Here is a 22,578-nt window from a genome sequence, read left to right as displayed (position 1 = left end):
AACAACAGACTCGAACTAATGCTGTCTTTGTTTCACTGCACAGGGTAATCAGCCACTAAATGAATGCCTTAGAAGAGTAATTGATCATTAATTTCTACAGAGCAATTTCAACCCCCCCCCCAAAAAAAAAAAGAGAAAATAAATACCAGTATATAAGTAAATAGAAATTAAAACAAAATAAACATAACAAAAAACGCTCCCTATTTAAGTGCAGTTAATCAACTGCATCTAAATTTGTGGACTTGTCATCAACTTCTTCATAGACCTCCTCCTCCTCCGCCTCCTCCCCCTCAGCGCCCTTCCCTTGGTCATCCGCCCCATTCTCCTCATCATCATCCTTGGCTCCACCTCCGGGCACCCAGAGGCCGGAGTCCACGCAGCGCTTCATGTGGTAGGCCGCGTCCTCCGGTGACATCTTGGCGATGGTCTCCTGCAGTTGTGTGATACTCTTGGAGTCAAAACACTCTTGAAGCTCCTGTACAGTGAGAATCAAAAGCATTGCAGACAGTGAGAGTGGGAGGACAGTCTTCATCCCAAATGCTTATCTGCTCCAGAACCTGTGGACGGGAAGATACATACTTATCTCACTGGTGGTCTTGATACCAATGAGCCTAGTGTGACAACGAGATTATCTGATAAAGTTCAGGGGAAAAAAAAATGTGCTTTCAGGTAATATGCGATCAGCTGTGGAGACAAGAGAATATCATATACTATCATTACTACCATGGACATCATCACCGCTGTCACCATCAACATCATCATCATCATGACTACCATCACCATCATCATTACGATTATGGTCATCATCACTACGATCAACATCATCATCGTCACTGTTGTACCGTCAATATCATAGCTACCATCATCACTACCATCACTAACATCTTCACCACTGTCACCATCATCATTACCACCATTATTACCATCACCACCATCTCTATCGTCATCATCATCATCATCATCACTACCATCAACATCACTACTGTCACCATCATCACCGTCACACTCGTCACCATCATCACTACCATCAACATCACAACTGTCACCATCACACTCATCGCTATCATCACTACCATCACCATCATCATTACCATCACACTCATCCCCATCATCACTTCATCACCATCATCACTACATCACCATCATCACTACAATCACCATCATCATCACCATCACACTAATCACCATCATCACTACCATCACCATCATCACTACCATCAACATCATCACTACTGTCACCATCATTACCATCACATTCATCTCCATCATTAACCATTAACATCAGCACCACCACCATCTTCATCATCATCATCATCATCATCATCATCATCATCATCACTCCCATCAATAACTACATCCAGCATCATGAGCAGACAGTGCCGGCCTCTTGTGCAGCTTCCACCTGCAACCTGGGATCATGGTAAAGCAGACGGGTGGACAGACTTACTTTGGGTAATGACTCGTAAACGTCCACTGGATCCAAACCTCCCGGTCCCAGCCTTTCTTGTTTTTCCTTCTCCATCTCCTACAGAAGGAAGAAACAAACAAAAACAGTCATTATGCACAATACAACTCACACGATTTCCCTCCCCTTTTTTAATTTTCTCTTCTACAACTCCCAGCATCTCTGTGCAGGAGTCAGTCAAATCAGAGCAAGGTCTTGTTTTCTTTCACATGTGACTTAATGCCATGTTTCCCTGAGAGAGTCACAGCAGTTTGAGCATCAAAATTTGCATGTAGTGAACTCCATGAAGAAAACAAATTAGACATTGGTTCAAATATTTTAATTTCAACATATCAACTACTTGTTCTCTTATTTTCACATCCCATTAGCCATGACCCTATGGTATTTTGAATTGATTTTATTTAATAGCCAAACCTCCAAATCTCCTTTGAGTGTTGACTGCATCTAAACTGAAACGTTTTACATCATGTCTACCACCTGTTCTAAATAAGAATTTAAGGAGGTTACATAAAACATGAAAATATACATTTCCTCTGCTGTATATTACCATGTTTTGAATTTACATATTGTGTTTAAATGACTTTTTTCCTTTTTTTTTTCCCAAATGAAACATGTTTCAGGTGTAGCAGGCCTAACTGTCTCTTAGCTTCAGAGTCAATTTTCTCAATACTCTGCTCTTGTAGGGGCAGTCTTTACCATCATTTCGATGGGCATGGACTTTGAGATTGTGCCGGGCAAATAATATTTGATTTGAGAGCTTAAGGTAGGAAAGACTGGAAAATAAGAAGGTGTAAAGGGATCAAGGCTTAGATGATGACTTGTAGTCCCATGTAGTGCCCACCATCTGTCTATGTTAATCCGTCAGAGCTACTTCTTAAAGCTCTCAAGTTTTCATGAATACTTAAAACTCATTTGTCCTACTCCTTCCCTCCCCCACTGTATCTTTCTCTCTCTCTCAATCTCTTTTCTTTCTATAAGTATAATGTAATTTATCTCTCCATCTTTTCCTTGCCCTCTCTCTCTCTCTCTCTCCCAATACATCTCATTGTTCCTTAATGAAAGAATGGCATGACCATCAAAACAAGTTGATTCCAATCATCATTTCACTTTAGAGCAAAGGCGTCGGCTGTCCTAGCGGTAGAAATTTCGCCTCAGCCGGGAACGCTCATTGTAAATTCAACTTCCACCCACTACCCTCATCACAGCTGAGGCGCTAAATTACATCTAATCAAATTGTTTTTCCTTGACAGAATACGGGGATCTAGGCAGACAACCTAAGCCACTCACAAAGGCAATTTGGAGTTGCTGGTTTTTGTTTTTTATATTTCCCACACGAGGCTTACATCTGTATACATATGACAAAGTCAGATAGAAAAAGCACATAAGGCCGTCTGAGCTCTTAATACACAGACACAATAATCCAGCAAGCTTCTACCCACCCTAGGACTGCCTTTTACCAAAAAAAAAAAAAAAAAAAGTCACATTTCAAGATAAACTATGTGAAGTTTTTTTTTTTTATTTGTTTTGTTTTTTTAGGACAGATTGATAACATGACAAATGTGTATTTCTCTACAGTACTAGACCTGGATGATCAGCCAGAAACGAATGTGCCAAAGACAACATACTATAGAAGCGCTACCACATGTGTGGCCATGGATTGCAATGTTGGGAAACTAAGCCTTTGCTTTAATTGAGAAGAGTACTTTTGCGGTACATATTGCACAAAATTACCAATTGGAACTCTTCAGCAGCTGTACACTGTTGGCTGACAAGCATATTCTGCTTCTCTTACCAGCATGAATACCACGGGTTGTTGTGGCTAAGATGGCTAAGTGGATAAAATCATAAGACTCTTAGTTTTGTGGTCCCTGGTTAAAATCACAGCAAGACACCTTATCTGTATTGCCTAATCCTTAAAGGCATAATTCACCATTTGCACATGAAACAAAAACCCAGCATTAGTGCTTCAAAACAGTTCTAAAATGTGAGTTTGGGATAGAAACAACCAATGTGAAAATTTGAACCAGTATAATCGATGGTAAGTATTGTTAAATATACAAAATGTGAACAATAGTTATAATAAAAATGTTTCCACACTGAACCATCTACAGTCATGGTTCAATGAGAAAAATAGTGATAGCTCCTTATATGTTAGGCTTTATTGCAAAAATTGTATATGGTAGGATGTTTTGTGATACAACTGATCTACACATATGCATCAAAAGTGGTATCTTGAACATTTTTTTAATTACTGCTCCCAAAGGTAAACAGGACCTTTACGAGGCAAATTCAGCCACAGGTCCTGTGGTAACTGCTCATAAGAATTTAGGTGCTTCCTTCTAAATGCCACACATAAAGAAACCAAAACATTCAGCATGGCACAATAAAACAACCTTTCATCTTTTCTTGAAATAACTTAATGCCTCCACGAGTTGCCCTCGAATTCAGTACATCTATTCATCATTTCTTTGTCAATACACTTGAGCATAGGTCACTTGCAGCACTATTTTATTGGCATTGAGTTCATGCCACCAAATACAAACCTGGCTGAAGTTAACACACGGAGCCATTCAGGTGTAAAGACAATGCTCCCCATACAAAGCTACCGTGATATGACAGAGTTTGAACGATAATGTAATCTCTATTCACCAACAGGCAGCTTCATGCCATCGGTGCTGGTTGGTGCAGAAAGCATGCCGAGGTGATGTTCAACTCAGCGGACAAAGTGCAGTCAGGTTCAGCCATCAGGCATGTCTCTGACACATGGACCACAAATTCCACGAAGTGATATGACTACTTCCATTGTAACTTCAACAACCAGTCATGGCATTTCTAATAGAGCCCATGACAATAATTCTAGTGAAAGGAAGGGCTACAGCCAATAATAGTCACATCACTGAAGACAGTCTACTATCTCCTCCCCCAATTTAAACAGCAACATCATCAACATCGTCAACATCAACAACAACAGCAACAACACACCCAACCACAAGAAGAAAAATTATGAATTACCTCTTCTGCTTCCTTGTAGGCTCTCTCAATGCGGGCCTTGGCCCTATCCCTGACCCTTGCCTTGAAGGAGTTCAGTTCATCATCAAAGGCCTCCTGGTACTGCCTCTCTGCAGCCACCATCCTGAGCAGAAGATGTAGTAGTAGTAATAACAATAATAACAATAATAATAATAATAATAATAATAATAATAATAATAATAATAATAATAATAATAATAATCATAATCATAATAATCATAATAATCATAATAACAACAATAACAATACTACTACTACTACTACTACTACTACTACTACTACTAATAATAATAATAATAATAATAATAATAATTACTATTATTATTATCATCATCACCATCATCATCATCATTATTATAATAATTACCTCCACCAAGGGAGGAGGTTATGTTTTCGTTACCGTTGGTTTGTTTGTTAGTTTGTCCGTGTGCAAAATAACCCAAAAAGTATTTCACGGATTTGGATGAAACTTGCAGTAATGGTTTAGAATGATACAAGTAACATATGACTAAATTTTGGTAGTGATCTGAGAATTTGGGGGGAATTTATGAAGGATTTTTTATATTTTGGCAGGTAGGGTCAATGAACTTGGCAGTTCAGGCTGCATGTATTTGAGGTTTGCATGTGCGCACTAAAGTGCGTGCTCTAGTTTCTGCTAGGGCGAGGCGCGCCGTGCAGCTGAGGGTTTATGACGTAACAAAGGCTTCTATATTGGGAAATCGGGCGACTTTTAGCACACAATGCTTTAAGTACCTATGGGTGGAAATCACTGATATCTCTATGGAAGAACAAGATCAGTGGTGGAAATAAGCTGCATGCTTGGCGGAGGTCTGCGCTCTCAGAGTGCTTCTCTAGTTATTATTGTAATGTTTTATTTATCCAGGGTAGCCACTTCAGTGTTGCCACTGCTCTACCAGAGGGCCCTGCCATTATTTTTACCCTAGCAATGCCAGGTACCCATGGGTCGAGGGGGACATCGTGGGTAAAACGTCTTGTCCAAGGACGTAAGAGCTGGGCGGGAATCAAACGATTGGGAGTCGGGAGTCTTATCCACTATGCCACAGCGCCCCCACATTACAGCACATTACACATTACAGGAGTAACAAATTTAGACATTGTATCTGTTCTTCGAACCCATTTTAAGCTTAGGGAAATGTGACACTTTGCAGTTGAAACTGACAGTTGTAATCTGAATGGATCACTATGAAAATGCCCATCTATTATGGATTCTGGAAAATGCTATCATTTTACACACTTCAAAAAAACCCACACAAATGTGACAGCTGAACATGATGACAGCCACAAAGCAGTAGAGGCAAGAAAATGGTGAACACCATTTGGGTTGTTCCTTACATAGAAATCAAATGTTTAATTCCACAGCAATCTTCACATCCAGAGTTCTTCTGACACATGTGTACCTACTGTTTTTCATGCGACTGTGGAATAACATAACACAAAACAAACTTTGAAAGAGGAATTCACACGCCTGGTAAAATTTCATATTTATGTATACGTATATCAACATCAGAGAATGTAATCTGGCTTATTCAAAAGTAATATGGTAGTTTGAAAACATGTTTGCTTGTTTGCATTCGACTGATAGCTTACATGCTTGTTCACATGACAACCATTCTGGCATAGGACATACTTTTCTGTCTCCTTTCTGGCACATTTAAACAACTCCAGCATACATATATACATTTACTTAGTTCCAATGTTGACCCAATTGACACTTCCATCGACTCCTTATCTGACAGTATGCATTTGTGTAAACTCTCTGTCAGATTGTGTATTTGTGTTTGTATAAACTCTCTATCAGATTGTATGTTTGTGTTTGCATAAACTCTCTAGCAGATAGTGTGAGCTTGTGTAAAAAAAAAAAAAAAAAAAAAAAGCAATCTGTGGCATCTTCACCCTGTAAAATTATGCAATTTTGTAACATTTGCAGCATTTTGTCACATTTGCAGCAATATGATTTTGATAATACATACGAGAAAGAGTGGTGCAAAAATAAAGTCCTCACACATTACAATTAAACAGAAAAATGAGGAAATCAAGTCCAAATGTATGTTGGTCTGATAAGAAAGAGCAAAATATTACAAGTTCAACGGTAAAATGTTGATTGAAGTCAGGAGAAAAATAAGTAAGTTATGACATTTTGAAGTTTCGCTAATTTTTCAGGAAACAGTTCTTGAATGGTCAATATGAATATCAGGGAATAATTTTCTAACTCAAATTTGATTAGCAATTTCAGCTGATGAAAAATATTTTTAATGGTATGCCGTATATTTCTATGGAAGAAAACTGCTACATGTGTACACAAGTCAGCTTGTGTAGCAGTGGTGTAAAAATGCATAGCAAATTGCGATGCGATACCAGGAAAATTATTCCCTGAATATGCAAATGGTACAGTGAGCATGTAATCCCCTCATAACTTGCCATATAGTTTGTACATAAAATGTTGACATTTCCAGTTTTTCATTCACACACAGTTATGACCAAGGCTCAAATTCTGGTATATTTATTAAATGATCACTATTCTGAAGCTATTCAAACAGGAATGACATCATGTTTCAGACTTCAATGACAGAAAGAATGAATTTTTGTCATTTTTTGCACAGGATCAATGGAAAATTGTGAGGTCATGACATTGTTAGCTCACTCATTTGCATATTCATATCCACTGTACAAGAACTATTTTGCAGAAATTAGCAAAACTTTAAAAAGCCATTACTTCCTTATTTTTCATTCGATTTCAGTCAAATGTTTACTGTTGAACTCGTAAGATTTCACTCTTTTTTTTTTTTCTTTTTTAATCAGACTAACTTATATTTGGACTGAATATCCCCTTCAATACTCATATACAAGTAAATGTCAGGAATATATCTTGTAAATGAGAAAACATAAGGCACTCACTTCTTGAAGAAAGGCCGGATGCACGACCTTGGGTCTCGGTCCATGCTCTTGGCTAGTTCCAAGAGATATTGCATGACAATTGTCTGATGGGCTACCCGCTCCATTAGTGCATGTTTCTAGTGAGACAAAAAGAAAAAGAAAAAAAGGAGAACTAGAAATGTTGCTACATTACACCTTGATAGTACGAGACAACAGTTTCACATAATTTCGCAAGAGATTTCAATGACATGTTTGAAAGTTTGATGGCAAACAAAGTGTTGAGTGGTTTAATATTTGTTTCTTTAAACAATTTTGGTTAGTTCCAAGAGATAATGCATGACAATTGTCTGGCAGGCTACCTGCTCCATTCGTGCTCCATTCATGTTTCTGATGCAGACAAAAAGAAAAAGAAAAAAAAAAGGGAGAACTAGAAATGCTGCTACAGTACACCTTGATGATATGAGACAACAGTATCACATACAGTTGTAATTTTGCAAGAGATTTCCATGACACATGTGAAAGTTTGATGGCAAAAAAGTGTTGAGTGATTGAATATACGTTTCTTTAAACAATTTTCACTTGGATGGTAAAACTCTTTCAGAGAGCTATTATTTGGGAATTCCAATAAGTTTCATGTTTGAACTTGCTAAGCACTAACAGGATACAATTTTGTTGATATTGGACTTTACAACCACATGACCATTTTATAGCAACTGCAGAAAATTAGGTTTCCTATCTTCAATTAACATCATGACCCAATTCATCCAAAACTGCACCAAAATTCAACTCTCATATTATATGCACTTATATACAAACTGCAAAAGGAAAATTGAGCCATTTCAGATATATTAAGTAAATAGTGAAATTTGAGAATTTTTTATTTGACCTTTTGACCCTTGACCTTTGACCTTACGGCCCAAAACTCTGTCCAAATACTTGCTCTCTGGATATACAATATGCACCAATATTCATGACATTACTTATATATATATATATATATACATACATATATATATAGTCAAACCTGCCTTAGTGGCCACCTGTCTATAGCGGCCACTGAAAAATCCCCCCCCCAAGAGAAAAGCCCTGTTAAAGACCCTGTGTATAGCGGCCACCTGTCTAACGAGGCCAGTGGCCACAAATTTTGTTTCCCGCGGTAAATTTTAACCCGTCTATAGCGGCCAAAAACCCAATGGAGCTGTAGTTGAGCTGATAATTCAGTGTGTTTTTCTGCTTTGTAGCCGTGGGGGCAACGTTCAGTGATCGCCACCGCTGCATTCATCCCTAATTCAGTCACAATAATGCACTAGAGTTAAGCTTTCTTAATGACACATACTACTGTGCAACAATTTCATAGTCACCGACATGGTTAAATGCATGAAACACACTGTGTGTGCATACGTACACACATACATGTACATGTAAGCAATGCACACAAAGTTACCTGTCTATAGCGGCCACTTTTTCCGTTTCCCTTGGGTGACCGCTATAGACAGGTTTGAGTGTATATGTATATATATATATATATATATATATATATATATATATATATATATTTTTTTTTTTTTTTTTTTTATATATACTTGACCTTTGACTCCATGGTCCAAGTACAAATGTACTCCCCTGCATTATCACTGTGTGGTAATTCATATGTACATTGTATGGATAACAAGTTTAATTAAGTGTGTACATTAAGTCGTTTCCAAGGTTGGGAGAAAATAAAGTAATTCCTAGTTTCAATAGCATAATTTTAGCATTTCACCTAACCTTTGAGCATGTATACATGTACATAGTACTGAGTTTCACCAGGGAGGTCACCTCCCTGGTTTCACAAAGATGCCTTGAGCCATTTCTGCATCAAAAGGCATAAAAACAAGAGACCAAGGGGTCAAGAGCTCATCTGAGTATCACAGTTCACCTTCCACACATTCTTGCTGACCATCACCCAGCAATAACATAGCAAACTTGGGGAGCTTCGGGGGACCTCCAGGAGGCATGGTGTCTTTTTCACACTGGAATTACAGTAACACCTGTCAGATTTGTAGAAAATCAGGCAATGTATTAAAAAAAAAAAAAAAGACCAAATGTAAAAACTGGCCCCAAACTTGGTCCTGGCTGCGTCCTGGCCCCCTAGGATACCACCTTGGATCTGCCATAAACAAACTCGAAACTCAAATGTGAAAACTTGACATTGCTTTCACTTCTGGTTCTAGAGAAGACAATTTTTTAACCCGCTGAGGATGGGCTGATTTTGCTAAAACACATATTTCTCAAAGACACTCGTCCAAGTATACTTGGGACTCGTCTTCAATGGGTTAAGATTCCTAAATTAATAGGCTTTGGGGTACCCAAGCCCCCATGTCAGTAGAACAGACAGAAGACATACTGGGCTCTAAGGCTTCACGCTTCTAACAAGAAATCCAATTTCTTTTTAAATCCACAGTTAGTAAATGATAAAAAAAAAAAAATTGACATTCAACCAATCGGTATCTATTTTTGAATGCATATTTCTTTCTTTCCTTTTTACACATTTTAGTTCTATTTCTGTGCACGTCTGCATACAGTACGTAAGATATACTCACATCCCACTTACTGGGATATATCAATGCATTCCATCAGCATGGATAATCTCTTCCACTGCAAAGCTGATGCATCTGATCTGGAGGCGCTGTACCATGTCTTTTAACCCTTAACAAGCCAAGTTCATATATAACCGGTACTCATCTCCACTGGAATACCACTTTTATACCAGGGAAGTGTGTTCATGTTTTCAAACAACCATCATACAGTTATTGTCTATGCCCTGTTGAACTTGCTGAATAGAATATTGTATGTACAAGAGACTAATTCAATCATTCACATCATTCATGTACATTGTAATCCCCTTCCACCCCTCCCACAACAAAAACAAAAAAAGGTTTCCCTGGTTTGCCTATGAATAAGTTGTTTTCTTGAGGTTACCACTCTTACAATTCATGAAATTCTTCTGTCGAGATGCTTTCACTGCAACTGATTGACAAATTGCTCTACATTGCATAAATAAGCACTGAATTGATCAGTGTTTTAGCAGTAGCCATAATAAAAGAAATCATGGGTGTACGTACTTGAGCAGGATTCGAACCTAAGACCTCTTGATCTCTGGACAGGCGTCATCTCCACTAGACCACCGAGCTTCCGCCCAACAGCAAGTGTTGGTTCATGAAAATTACACATTCCATCAACTTGATACAGAAATATGTTAAGGGTAGCAATTATTCCCCCTGCTTTCTGAAAGCGGTTAGTTAAGCACTCTTTCATTATGCTAGAAAAATGAATTTTTGTGAAATTCCTTTGTATTTTCTTCATATTGATGTCCACACATGACGTCATAACCTCTAGTAATCTCCTCATCCAGTGGTTCCAACACCATAACTTTTGCATAGATTGTCCAATTTTCCTCAAACTTTCACTGATGTGTTCTACTAACGTTGCTGCTTTCACTCAATCCACATTTCTCTTTGGGTTTGGGTTTTCTTTTAAAATTGATAAAATATATTGAATCCTAATTCTCTCTCAATATGCCTACAGCATACTGCTACACCAATATGATATAAACATGAATCTAGATCTGAACATTTATAGTTCTTTTCATGTTTGGTTTCAATTTCTTCTCCTTCTTCTTACATTATTAAAGTACATGTACTGTCCTCTTTGTAGAGTACTATCGTTCACAAATTAGTGAGGCTGCAACCATGAGAACACATTACATTGGGTGCAGACCTAAAGTGCAGACCTTAAGTGTGAGCAAAAATGAGCATCTCAACTGGAGAGTTAACACAGGGTGAGTGGTGCTAGGCGTCTCTGGAAATAGTCACTAGAGGGAGCCAAAACCACTGTTGTAGATAGAACATTCCACAGGCAGATAGTGATGGGGGAAAAAATCTATGCTGGTAGGAAAGGATTCTGCAGTGTTGTTGTTTGAATTGTAGGTGATGTCTTCTGGTTTGGTAAGAAGAAAGGTACAAACTAGAAGTGTCGCTATGGCGACTGGTATGCCTCTGCAATTATGCATGGTTCTCCTAATAGGTCCATAGTATAGCTTGACAGTGTTTGACAACAGTTTCAAATAACTGGCAAAATATCCAAATAGCATGTCTGTCACAAATGTGCTGAGTTTTCACTTTTCTTGAACTAGGTTTACTTGGATGAATGGCTATATTGTTTAAGAGAGCAGGTATTTGGGTAATTGAAGATTTTTACTCTATCTTTGACCCTTTTATAAGTTTATGCATTGAGTAGTTTCCAAAGTATGGAGAAAAACTGTAATTTCAGCATTAAAGTGGCATTGAGCCACTTCCAAGATATGGAGGAAGAAGTGAAATTTAGAATTTTCAATTGACCTTTGAACTTTGACCTCATGGCCCAAAACTTTTTCTAGCCAATATTTACTAGGCAATACATGTATACACCAAGTTTCAAGAAAACACCTTCAGGCATTGCATAGATATGAGGGAAATATTAATATTTTGAGGAGTTGACCCTGACCTTAGACCCTTGACCTTTGAGTCCATGACCTCTAATTTCCAAGATAGTCACTATTAGGTAGTACATGCGTATGTACTAAGTTCTATGAAGATACCACAAACTATTTCCAAGATATGGAAAAAAATGAAATTTTAGCATTTTCACTTGATCTTAGACCTTTGACCTTTGACTTCACGGCCCAAAACTTTCTCAAGACAATCTTTGTCAGGCAAAACATGTATACACTAAGTTTCAAGGAAATCCCTTCAGGGATAGAATAGATATGGGGAAAATCATGAAATTTTGAGCATTTGACCTTGACCTTTGACCATAAGCATGTGCCCCTAAAAGTTGATAGGCACAACTTCGCCCACTTACACATAGAGATGCCAAGTTTCATTAGGATACCTCACATGGACAACCCGAAAACATAATGCCTCCGGCAACACTTCGTGGTGGAGGAATAAAAAGGCAGTGCCATTAGAATGGTGATAAATCCATTTAGTACAGCATGGTGGCCTTGCTGTGGGCTCGTCGTTCATGGAGAGACTGCCATTGGAGATCTTTCAGCACTTGTTTGACACTGCTCTGTTGGTTGCATATTGCATGAGGCCCCAGGGCCACTAAAAATTTGTGTAGAGCCACCAAATTTACAACTAGAAATGTCACAATGGCGACTGGTATGCCTCTGCCATAATGCATGGTTCTCCTAGGGAAATAGTGAAATTTTGAGGAGTTAACCTCAACCTTTGACCCATGACCCCTAAATTCCCTCGATAACCCCTGCCAGTCAGTACATGTACCAAGTTCCATGAAGATAACTTGAATTATTTGCGATATGGAGAAAAAAGTGAAATGTTAACATTTTCACCTGACCTCTGACCTTTGACCTCATGACCTGAAACTCGCTCTGGAGAACCTTTATTTGGTAGCACATGTATACACTAAGTACAAGAAAATACTTTCAGGCATTGCATAGATATGGAGGAAATAGTGAAATGTTGACCATTTGATCTTTGACCTCTTGCCGATGTCGTTAAAAAACTTTATTCTTAAATTTTAACATTTTCACCTGACCTTTGACCTTTGACCTCATGACCTGAAACTCTATGGAGAATCTTTATTTGGTAGTACATGTACAGTATACACTAAGTTTCAAGAAAATACTTTCAGGCATTGCATGGATATGGAGGAAATAGTGAAATGTTGACCATTTGACCTTGACCTTTTGACCGTTGACCTCTTGCCGATTTCGTTCAAAAACTATTTACTTAATTGGCCCGTCATATGTCATCCTTGGACCAAATTTGGTGAAATTTGCTTCATCCAGTCTTGCGTTATTGCGTATAAACAGATAAATTTTACAATTTGACCTTGACTTTGACCTTTGACCTCTGGCCGATTTCATTTAAAAACTTATCAAGTAATCACCCCATCATATGTCATCCTTGGACAAAGTTTGGTGAAATTTGCTTAATCCAGTCTTGAGTTATCACGTGAAACAGATACAATTTCATGCTTTGACCTTGACCTTTGACCTCGGCCGATTTTACCCAAAGTCTACTCAAGTAATTGCCCCATCATACTTTACACCTGGACCAAGTTTGGTAAAATTCCACTCAATATTACTCAAGTTATCGCGTAAACAAATGGGAATGGACGTACGGACGGACAGACGACTCCAACCATAATGCCTTCGGCACCCTTCAGGCGGAGGCATAAAAAGTCAATCTTTTGGTGGCCCAATCTGGCAAATATGCTTCAAAATAGATTATGTTTCCTTTCATTTCAGGTTAACATTTCTTTTTTGGGCAATCAAAATTTCAAACTGAGAGATTTTAGCAGCGCAATGGACCATCAGGATACTTGGGCCGGCGTCTCTGGGAAATGCTTGTTGTAGCAAAATCGGCTCGTCCTCAACAGATTAATGTCAAGCCCTGAAATAACTATGTATCCACATAATTTCTATATAACTATTCTCATGATCAGGTATGTCACATCCGATATAACTGGTGTGAAAACAAGCACCTCATCATTCTTTTACGTAATCTATCGATGATATTTCCTGTGGCTATCAGAAATGTTGAGATGGACCATATCTGACAGTTTCATGCAATTTCAAAGCCAATTGTGAAAGAAAACTAAATGATTTCATCTGTAAAAATACGCTGATCGTGCACTGATCGGGTTTGTTTTCACTCCAGCCGCCGCTAAATACCCGTGACCATGACCACGAGAATACCCGGAGAATCACAAATACTAACATCTAAACTACTAAGATGTAAATCTGATTGTATTTTTCTAATGGTTTACCTCCTCCACTTCAAGATTGATGCACCAGATTGCGAGGTAGTTCGCCGTGTCTTCACACACCAGGTCGGGATGGTCGATGAGAAACCTCTCGGAATCGTGGTATATGTTGTGCATGCCATACTTCTTGATGAGATCCTCATTCTTCTTGACAAAGTTTGCCTGCAAGTGGGACCATCATAAATGGTGAAGAAAGAGGAAGAAGAAATGAATGATAAGAGGCATTTTGATTGAGAAATGCGTATAGTGCATTTTTGGATTCTTTTATGTGGCCACAAAAGAAATGGCAACATGATTATGGGCAAGCTACCATGGGACAAACAACTTGTGGTCCTCTCAGGAGGACTAGGCAATGAGGATAGAGTGCATAGCATAGAGGCACAACTGCTGCCAGGGGACTTGAACCAGGGACTTCATGCTTGAGAGTCTGTGGTGTGATCCACTGAGCCTCATCGGTTGAAGTACAGAGAGGATTCAGGCCACTTTATTAGCCAAGTCCATGCACAAAGAGTTTGCCAAGCTTATACAATCACAGCTAACCCATTCGTTTTGTATCTGACTTGGTGCGCAAATAACTAACTTTCTAACCAGGCTTGCCAGGAGTATTTAGGATGGAGAAGTAATGGTTTTATCTGTAAGCGACAGGAATGTACCAATGCAAATAAGTTTATGCAATCATGTTGGATTGAGGGGCATGGGGTGACAATTTTCCTTCTCAGAGGCAAATAGGAAGACTGCTAGATGTAAAACCAGATCCACGGTTTCCATGACAATGTACTAACCGCAAGTAAAATATTAAAAGTGAAGATATGTTACCCTTGACTGTACCGTGAAAGCAATTCAAAGATTTTACAATAAAAAGTGAAATCTTGAAAAAGCATACAGCTGTACCTCCCAGGAAACTGGTAAAATTCTACACACGGGATAGTGTGACCACGTGCCACCGTTCAATCAGATTTGTTACAACTCTGAGGGAAAGGGCGCAAACAAGCCCTACTATCTTCTAAAGCAGAAATCATAAACAAGTATGTGAGCCTCATCAAATGGGGTAAGGTGTCAATTCCCTCACAACAGGCCACAGCATAGATGTGTTATTAGAAGATAGTCTGGCAAATCTGGCATTGACAAGAAAGATAGGACAGAGGGGCAGAGAAAGGAAATGGATGTTGTGGATGACCAATCTAAATGCTTGGGTAACAGAGCGAGGTAAAAGACAGAGACATGGAGCTGATTGAGAAGGTTAGAAACAGAGCTTCGTGGCACACCATTATTGCCTACATCATCTCCAGATACGGCATCTACAGTGAGAGAGAACACATACAGTGTATGGGGGAAAACATGTTGCTCTCTTTGTAATGTAAAACTTTGCGTAATAATAAAACCCACTGACTCTATCTCCAACAGTTAATAAGCACCTGTGTTGATCTCAAAGAAGTGAACGACCACACCCACCATTTTCTCTTCCTTCTCCTCTTCTGTGAGGTCTTCCTCTCTCTTCTCGTACTTGTTGATGAGCGTCTTTTCAAAGCCTGGCTTGCTCAGCGTATCCACGTTCCATGGGGTTAGCTGCAGAAGTTAAGAAGCACACATTGAATGAACATTACCATGAAATACTACCTGGCCATTGTGGCATTTTGTGATTTTCAAGTACAGACTAAAAACAGACAAACAAACAAACAATAATCTGCCATCACAATAATATTCCAAGGAAGAGTCAAGATCCCCATCACCCATCATATCAGGGCACTATTTCATGAAAGTTTTCAGACCTGACAAGTTGTCAGTCTCTGACTAGTTCAGTAAAATCCTTGGTGAGCTCTTGGGGTCCATTTCAAGAAAGCCTTATGAGAGACTTTTCACTCATGAGACACACTTAGGAGAGACTTCATGGAATGGATTTGAAAGTCTTAGATACATACATGTATGTGGGACTTTGGCCATTCTTAGATTTATGTAAAGATCATTTAGCAATGACTTCATGAAACGGACCCCTGGTCACTGACTGGTACTATGGTAATTGTCAGAGACTGACTACTTGTCGGGGCTGACCACTTTCATGACACGGTGCCCAGTTCTTCTACTACATACATGTATGTAGCCTCTGACAAAGTATCTCCCCCCTCTTCCAGCACTACTGCCATCTTCTCCTAACCACTCCTGTCTGTTCCCTCCCTCCCTCTCCTGGTCTTCCTCTCTCACTCATTCTCTTCTTTTTCCACCCTTTTCCTCCCAAAGGTAATTACAGTCCAACCTGACTACAGCAGCCACTCGAGGGAGCAAAGAAAAGTGACCTTGCCGCCATAGATAGGGTCACTAATTTGGCTTTTCTCTTTGGGGGGGGGGGGGGGGGGGGTGGGAGAATTGTGTTTAGTGGTTGCACACAGCAGGTGGCCGCTATAGACGGGTTTCACTGTATATAGCACCACTATTAATATTCTGCTAACTTTCTTTTCCATGCATGAATTCATGTGACAATTAAATGTGCTACTGGATTCTCTAATGGTAGGAAGATGAGAAGCTACAAAAATATTACAGGGTTGGAAATAAATGCAAGGGTCCAAAAAGTAAAAAAAACAAAAAAAAACAAAAAAAACTGAGTGACAAGATTTCATCATACTCAATGTCTCCCATAAACAGTATCTATGTTACAATAAACAATTTGGTAATTGGGTTATTACAATGGTGACATTTGTTCATAAACCTCTTAACGATGACTGTATCATCCTGCAAAGTTCATAGGTAACTGGGTCACCAAAATATTGAACTAGAAAAGCACTCATAGAACGCAGACCTCCGCCAAGCAGCTCATTTTTACCCATTATACACGCATGCTGAAAATTGTCCCATTTCCCAATATAGAAGCCTTTTGTATAAATCATCAGCTTCCAGATACGTGACGCCTCGCCAGAGCAGAGCACGCGCTTAAGATCGCATATATGCAAAGTGCAAATACACGCAGCTTGAACTCCCAAGTTCATTGATCCTAACTGCCAAGAAATCGAAAATCCTTTGAAAATCCACAAAAATTCCCGGATCACTGCCAAAATTTAATCACCTGGGCCTTGTGTCATCATCAACTTTTCCTGCAAGTTTTATCCAAATCTGCTCCTAACTTTTTGAGTTATTTTGCAAACAGACAAACAAACCAATGCCAACGAAAGCATAACCTCCTGCCTTGGCGGAGGTTATAATGACTTCCAACTGACAAAAAGATAGGATCATATGCCATTTTGTGGCATTATGCCATGTGGAGAAAGAGTAATCTCTTTACGTCTACCACAAAAAAAAATACTCACCCGCTCTTTCTTTTCAATCTCTGCCTCTTTCTCTCTCCATTTCTTTTCCTGGTCTTCCAGTTCTTTGAGTTTCGCTTTAGCTTTCTTCACTCCCTCCTAAAAACCAAATACACGGTCAAGAATGAATACACATCAGCAAGGTTGAAATCTCGATCCACGTACCAATGCAGGCCCTCATACAAAGAAATCAAACTTCAAGACACTTCATAAAATTGCTGAGCTTCCTGTGAGTGAAAGTATAGCAGAGTTGTGCTAAATCCTCATCTCGCCTATGAAATTTTGTCTGTCCCACATAGTAGGCCTATGTATTACAAAAGCCAACTCTTGTTTAAATATGTGCAAACAACATAATGTACTTACTTTTTTTTTCTAGGAGATGCAACCCTGTTTAACTGACACTTTGATCAGTGCAATTCTTCTTTCCACTTACAATTTAGGCTCATTACACAAGCCATTTTAAAATAATTCACCCACATATCTGAACTATTGACAAACAAATTCAAAACACAACATAAGACTTCTGGTATCAATGATGAAAAGGAACTATAGCCAGTGAGCTAAAAGTCTTCCCATGTCACCATCACTCTGGAACGATTTCACCTTCATCATTTATTTCTACTAAAATTTTGTTATAAAATTACTAAAATTTTGTTATTTGCTCTTGGAAACATCTCAGGCCCAATTCATCATTGTGAGTGTGTTTCTCAGTTTGCCTTACTGAAGCTTATTTCACTCATGACTGAGCAATATCTAACTGGCAGCATTTCCTGACTAAAAGTGAGTCACTGATTAGAAATTATGATACATCATGTGTACTTACCTCATCTCCCTTTGTCTTTAAATTTTCTAGAAGGGACCTTGTATCTTCTAATGCATTTTTCACTCTGAAAAAGGACACACAAAACAAAAAAGGGTAAATGAATTTAGTCTACAAAACTATGGGACAAAAATACCATGGGTAAAGACATAAATACCTTGGGTAAAGACACTAATACTAATTATCAACATCATCATCATCATCACAAAAACACTTGTTTGACCTATGTCCTACCCCATTTAAGCCCATTACTATACTGCTATAGCCATTATAGGCTCTTTCTCAAAGCTCATTCATGTCAATCTATCTTGTGTTACCCCGAAAGGCTTTTAAAAGCATACACCAAATGAGTCAGTCGTATGACCATGTTTTGCATCTTCAGAGCAACTCCATCACTCAGTGCACTGCATGATTTGGCGCCCTGCAGATCGTGGCACTTGCCAGCACTGCACCGAGCCACAAATTCGTCCACAGATGAGATGGCTCACTTGTTGGTTTCTGAGTCCACAGCTTTCCTCTCCTCTTCCTGCTCCTTCATTCGATCCACCCTGGCCTGGTGGCGCCATCGAAAGAGAGACGGTGTGTCGATGTTGGGATGAGTGTCATCCTCGTCGTCCGACACCTGACCATACCAACAGACACAAACATTGAAACGGTATCAATGCCAGGTATCATCTAGCAAAATGGGGTACGTTCGATTTCCACTGCACAGCAATCCTAAACCAGCAAATTTGTACCAATTCTAACAGTAAAAACTAGAACAGAAATCAAATCTAATAGTAATACCATAACATACATATCTTGAATTGACTAACGTCTTTGCTTTTGATGACCTCTTCCACTAGCCTGCATTAAAAAGTGGCAGAAACAGTACCGGTACGGTAACTTATTGATTCAAGGTTATGAGATAAGAGCAATACACTACCTTACCCGTGAAATACGAGTAGAGAACATGCAGCCTAGGTGTCTAATCCAGTGATAGACTAGTAGAATCTATTTTGAATTTAATACTAATAGTAGGGCCTACTCATCGACCACTTTTTGATGAATACCTTGTACCTTAGAAAATATCCCTCATTTTCACCTTAATTTCATTCCACTCGAGGCAGAAAATACTGCAGATTCATATCACAGGCTCAGATTGTTGACTCGTACCGTACGTGCGGAGTCCTCGGCGACAAACACAAGTGACATTTTTCATAGAAAGAAAGATCCATCTGTCCGGCGGAGTCTTTTGGTTTTATTTTTATTGACGTTATCACTCTCCTCCACGGATCCATGAAGCCAGACACAGTCTCCGCGGAACATATCCCCGACGACCAGATTCAGACCAGTCTTTCGGTCAACAGTTTTCAATGCACACCGGCGCAAGCTCATCATTTTAATTGACCGCCCGTATTCCCATTGAAAAGCATGTAAATCCAGTGAATGGGGAAATACATGTAGAGATCTATGTGTTAACAATAATTACGTGTACATTTGTAGGCCTATTACTAATGAGGATTTTCTTCATTTCTTTTTCCTCCTGTTTCCTCAGGTAATTTACCTGTATCCCCCTAATTTTTCTTGATTTGTATTCACGTTCGAATGTTCAAGCATATTGCGCCCCGTCTCACACGTATTTTTTATTTTATACGCAAGAAAGCCGGCAAGCCATTAACACCGTTTAGGCATTGCGAGAGGGTGGTCGATCTAAATAGTTGGTCGATGAGTAGTGGACTTACTAGATAGCATCAACGACATTATGCGCTGCAATTTATTTTTATGTCTCTCTCTACAGAGCCCAGTGACAGTGTCTGGTCGGGCTAGTCTCTCTCGAGATCTTCTTAAATCGCACGATTCATGTGAGCTTGCCTTTAAATCATGTTGTAGCCAATGTAGGTTACTAGTAGGTACACACACAGCTAATCCAGATCCACGTCTCATATAGCTACAAATTATGTGCAATAATTTATCACAGTATGTAACGTCAACGTTAGAGGTCTAGGTCTAGGCCCTACATTCTAGATAGAACTTATTTACAGTTGTAAATTATACTGTAGTGTAGAAGTTTTAGGCCTACTATAAACGCATGTTAATAAATGCCATAGATTAGATCATCGTTACGTTGACGTTGGCGTTTCTCTAAAGTTACCCTTTGCTTTCTAATTGCCACTAGAACAAGAACTTCTACTGTAGTAGAACCACGGATAATTCATTTATGACCATATTCAAAGTCTTTAGTGTCAGCGACACGTCATGAAACGAACCTCTATGTGATCCCATTTGCTGTAATCCACCATTTTCAAGCCGATTTCAGCACACCACAGTCGAGTACAGATCGAAATTCTTGGACAAGGCGGCTTGGAGTAGCAAAGATCGTACGATCTTTGGCAGTATACAGGCCTAGTCGCTCTGCAGCTGAATACTACAATAACACGGGCTGCTGTATCGTATCGTCGTGTGTGTCAGCTCTCTCTAGAGCTCTCGTAGCGAAGGATCGCGCATGCAGCATGCAAGGCGAATATTCGGGAAGTCCCTTGCTGGGGTGGGCTGTGCATGCAACAAAAATCTCCATTCACTTCATACACAAACGTAGCTACCTCAAGATGGCGCCCTTCAATACAGTCTTTCAGTGCAGTCTTTCAGTGCAGTCTTTATCGTATCTACGGCACTGCAGTTCCAGTCTACGCACCGTGCATGCAGACCTACTTGCAGAATGTTGATCTACTCGTACCATTTAAAGGACTATTTCACCTTCATAAACATAAGGATTGAGAGAATGCAGCAATATTAGTAGAACACATCAGTGAAAGTTTGAGGAAAATTGGACAATCGATGCAAAAGTTATGAATTTTTTAAATTTTTGTGTTGGAACCGCTGGATGAGGAGAATACTAAAGCTCGTGATGTCATGAGTACAACAGTATAAAGAAAATGTAAAGAAAATTCAACATATTTTCACTTTTTTCTCATAATAAAAGAGCACTTGACTTGCCTCTTTCTAAAGGCAATAGAAATAATATTACCCATAACATATGTCAGTAACGAGTCAAGGGAATGTGTTCTTTTTTCAAAAGATGAAATTTTGTGAAATTCTCTTCACATTTTCCTTCATATTTTCCTTATATTGTTGTACGCATGTGACATCATACACTGCAGTAGTCTTCTCATCCAGCGGTGACTGCACAAAAACTTCAAAAATTCATAACTTTTGAACGGATTGTCCGATTTTCCTCAAACTTTCAATGATGTGTTCTACTAATATTGCCACATTCTCTCAATCCTTATGTTAATGAAGGTGAACTTGTCCTTTAATACATGGTATGAGTACAGTAAGACCCCCCCCCCCAAAAAAAAAAGAGAGTTAAGAATTAATTAGAAGAAATTGAAAGTTAGTGATGATGATGATGATTACACTAACGATGGTGACAATGATGATGGTGATGCTAAAGATGATGGCGAGGGAAGGATGATAACTATGGCGATGGTGACGATTCATTCATTACGTTTGGCACTAGTGCTGTGTGCGTGGCTGATACCGTAGATATTGTTTCTTAACCATCTGCACGCCACATTAATCATCTACAAGTAGATTGTGAAATTTATGCATATTTCTGCCCTACTTTGGTAAAAGGAAGCAAGTGACATTTTCATGGATATTGATTTTTTTTATCGATTTGGCATATTAATTTTGAGGCATGCTCTACAATGTATTTAACTGAAAAATGCAAAAGTTACAATTTTGACCCATTTCTGAGATATTCGGGGGGTAAAAGAAAGCAAGTTATACAACCTCATGATTATGATTGTCTCTTGCTTCCCTTTGCCAAATCATTTATATTTGCACACAATCTAAAATACTTTGGCAAAAGGAAGCAAGTAACATTCTCATCATATGATTGTCACTAGCTAATTCCTTTTGCCAGATTTTTCATGTTTGCTAAAAGTCTGAAATACTTTGGCAAAAGGAAGCAAGTTACAACCTCATATGATATGATTGTCACTTGCTTTCTTTTTGCCAAATTATTTATATTTGCACACAATCTAAAATACTTCGGCAAAAGGAAGTTAGTGACATTATTATGATATGATTATCACTTGCTTCCTTTTGCCAATTTTTTATGTTTGCTACAAATCTATAATACTTTGGCAAAAGGAAGCAAGTAACATACTCATAATAATGATTGTCACATGCTTCCTTTTGCCAGATTTTTCGTGTCTACTACAAATCTATAATACTTTGGCAAAAGGAAGTAAGTTACATAATAATAAGTTTCTATG

The 22,578-nt window shown here is 38.9% G+C and overlaps 1 protein-coding gene across 1 annotated transcript; it reads right to left on the bottom strand.

Annotated features, from left to right (window-relative positions):
* Window positions 1–214: 214 nt before the first annotated feature.
* On the bottom strand, window positions 215–20,693 carry LOC140229036 (hsp90 co-chaperone Cdc37-like). Its single transcript, XM_072309297.1, has 10 exons — window positions 20,566–20,693; window positions 18,805–18,938; window positions 18,320–18,383; window positions 17,500–17,595; window positions 15,656–15,769; window positions 14,207–14,365; window positions 7,412–7,527; window positions 4,478–4,598; window positions 1,448–1,525; window positions 215–475 (listed from the first exon to the last, which is right to left on the bottom strand). The coding sequence occupies exons 1-10, from the start codon at window positions 20,596–20,598 to the stop codon at window positions 215–217; spliced, it is 1,176 nt and encodes a 391-aa protein (XP_072165398.1). The 5' UTR covers window positions 20,599–20,693.
* Between the last annotated feature and the right edge of the window lie 1,885 nt (window positions 20,694–22,578).

Source organism: Diadema setosum, chromosome 5 (genome assembly GCF_964275005.1).
Source record: "Diadema setosum chromosome 5, eeDiaSeto1, whole genome shotgun sequence".
Lineage (NCBI taxonomy): Eukaryota > Metazoa > Echinodermata > Echinoidea > Diadematoida > Diadematidae > Diadema > Diadema setosum.
The sequence above is the reverse complement of the archived record's forward strand: the minus strand, read 5'-3'. Positions and strand labels throughout refer to the sequence as shown.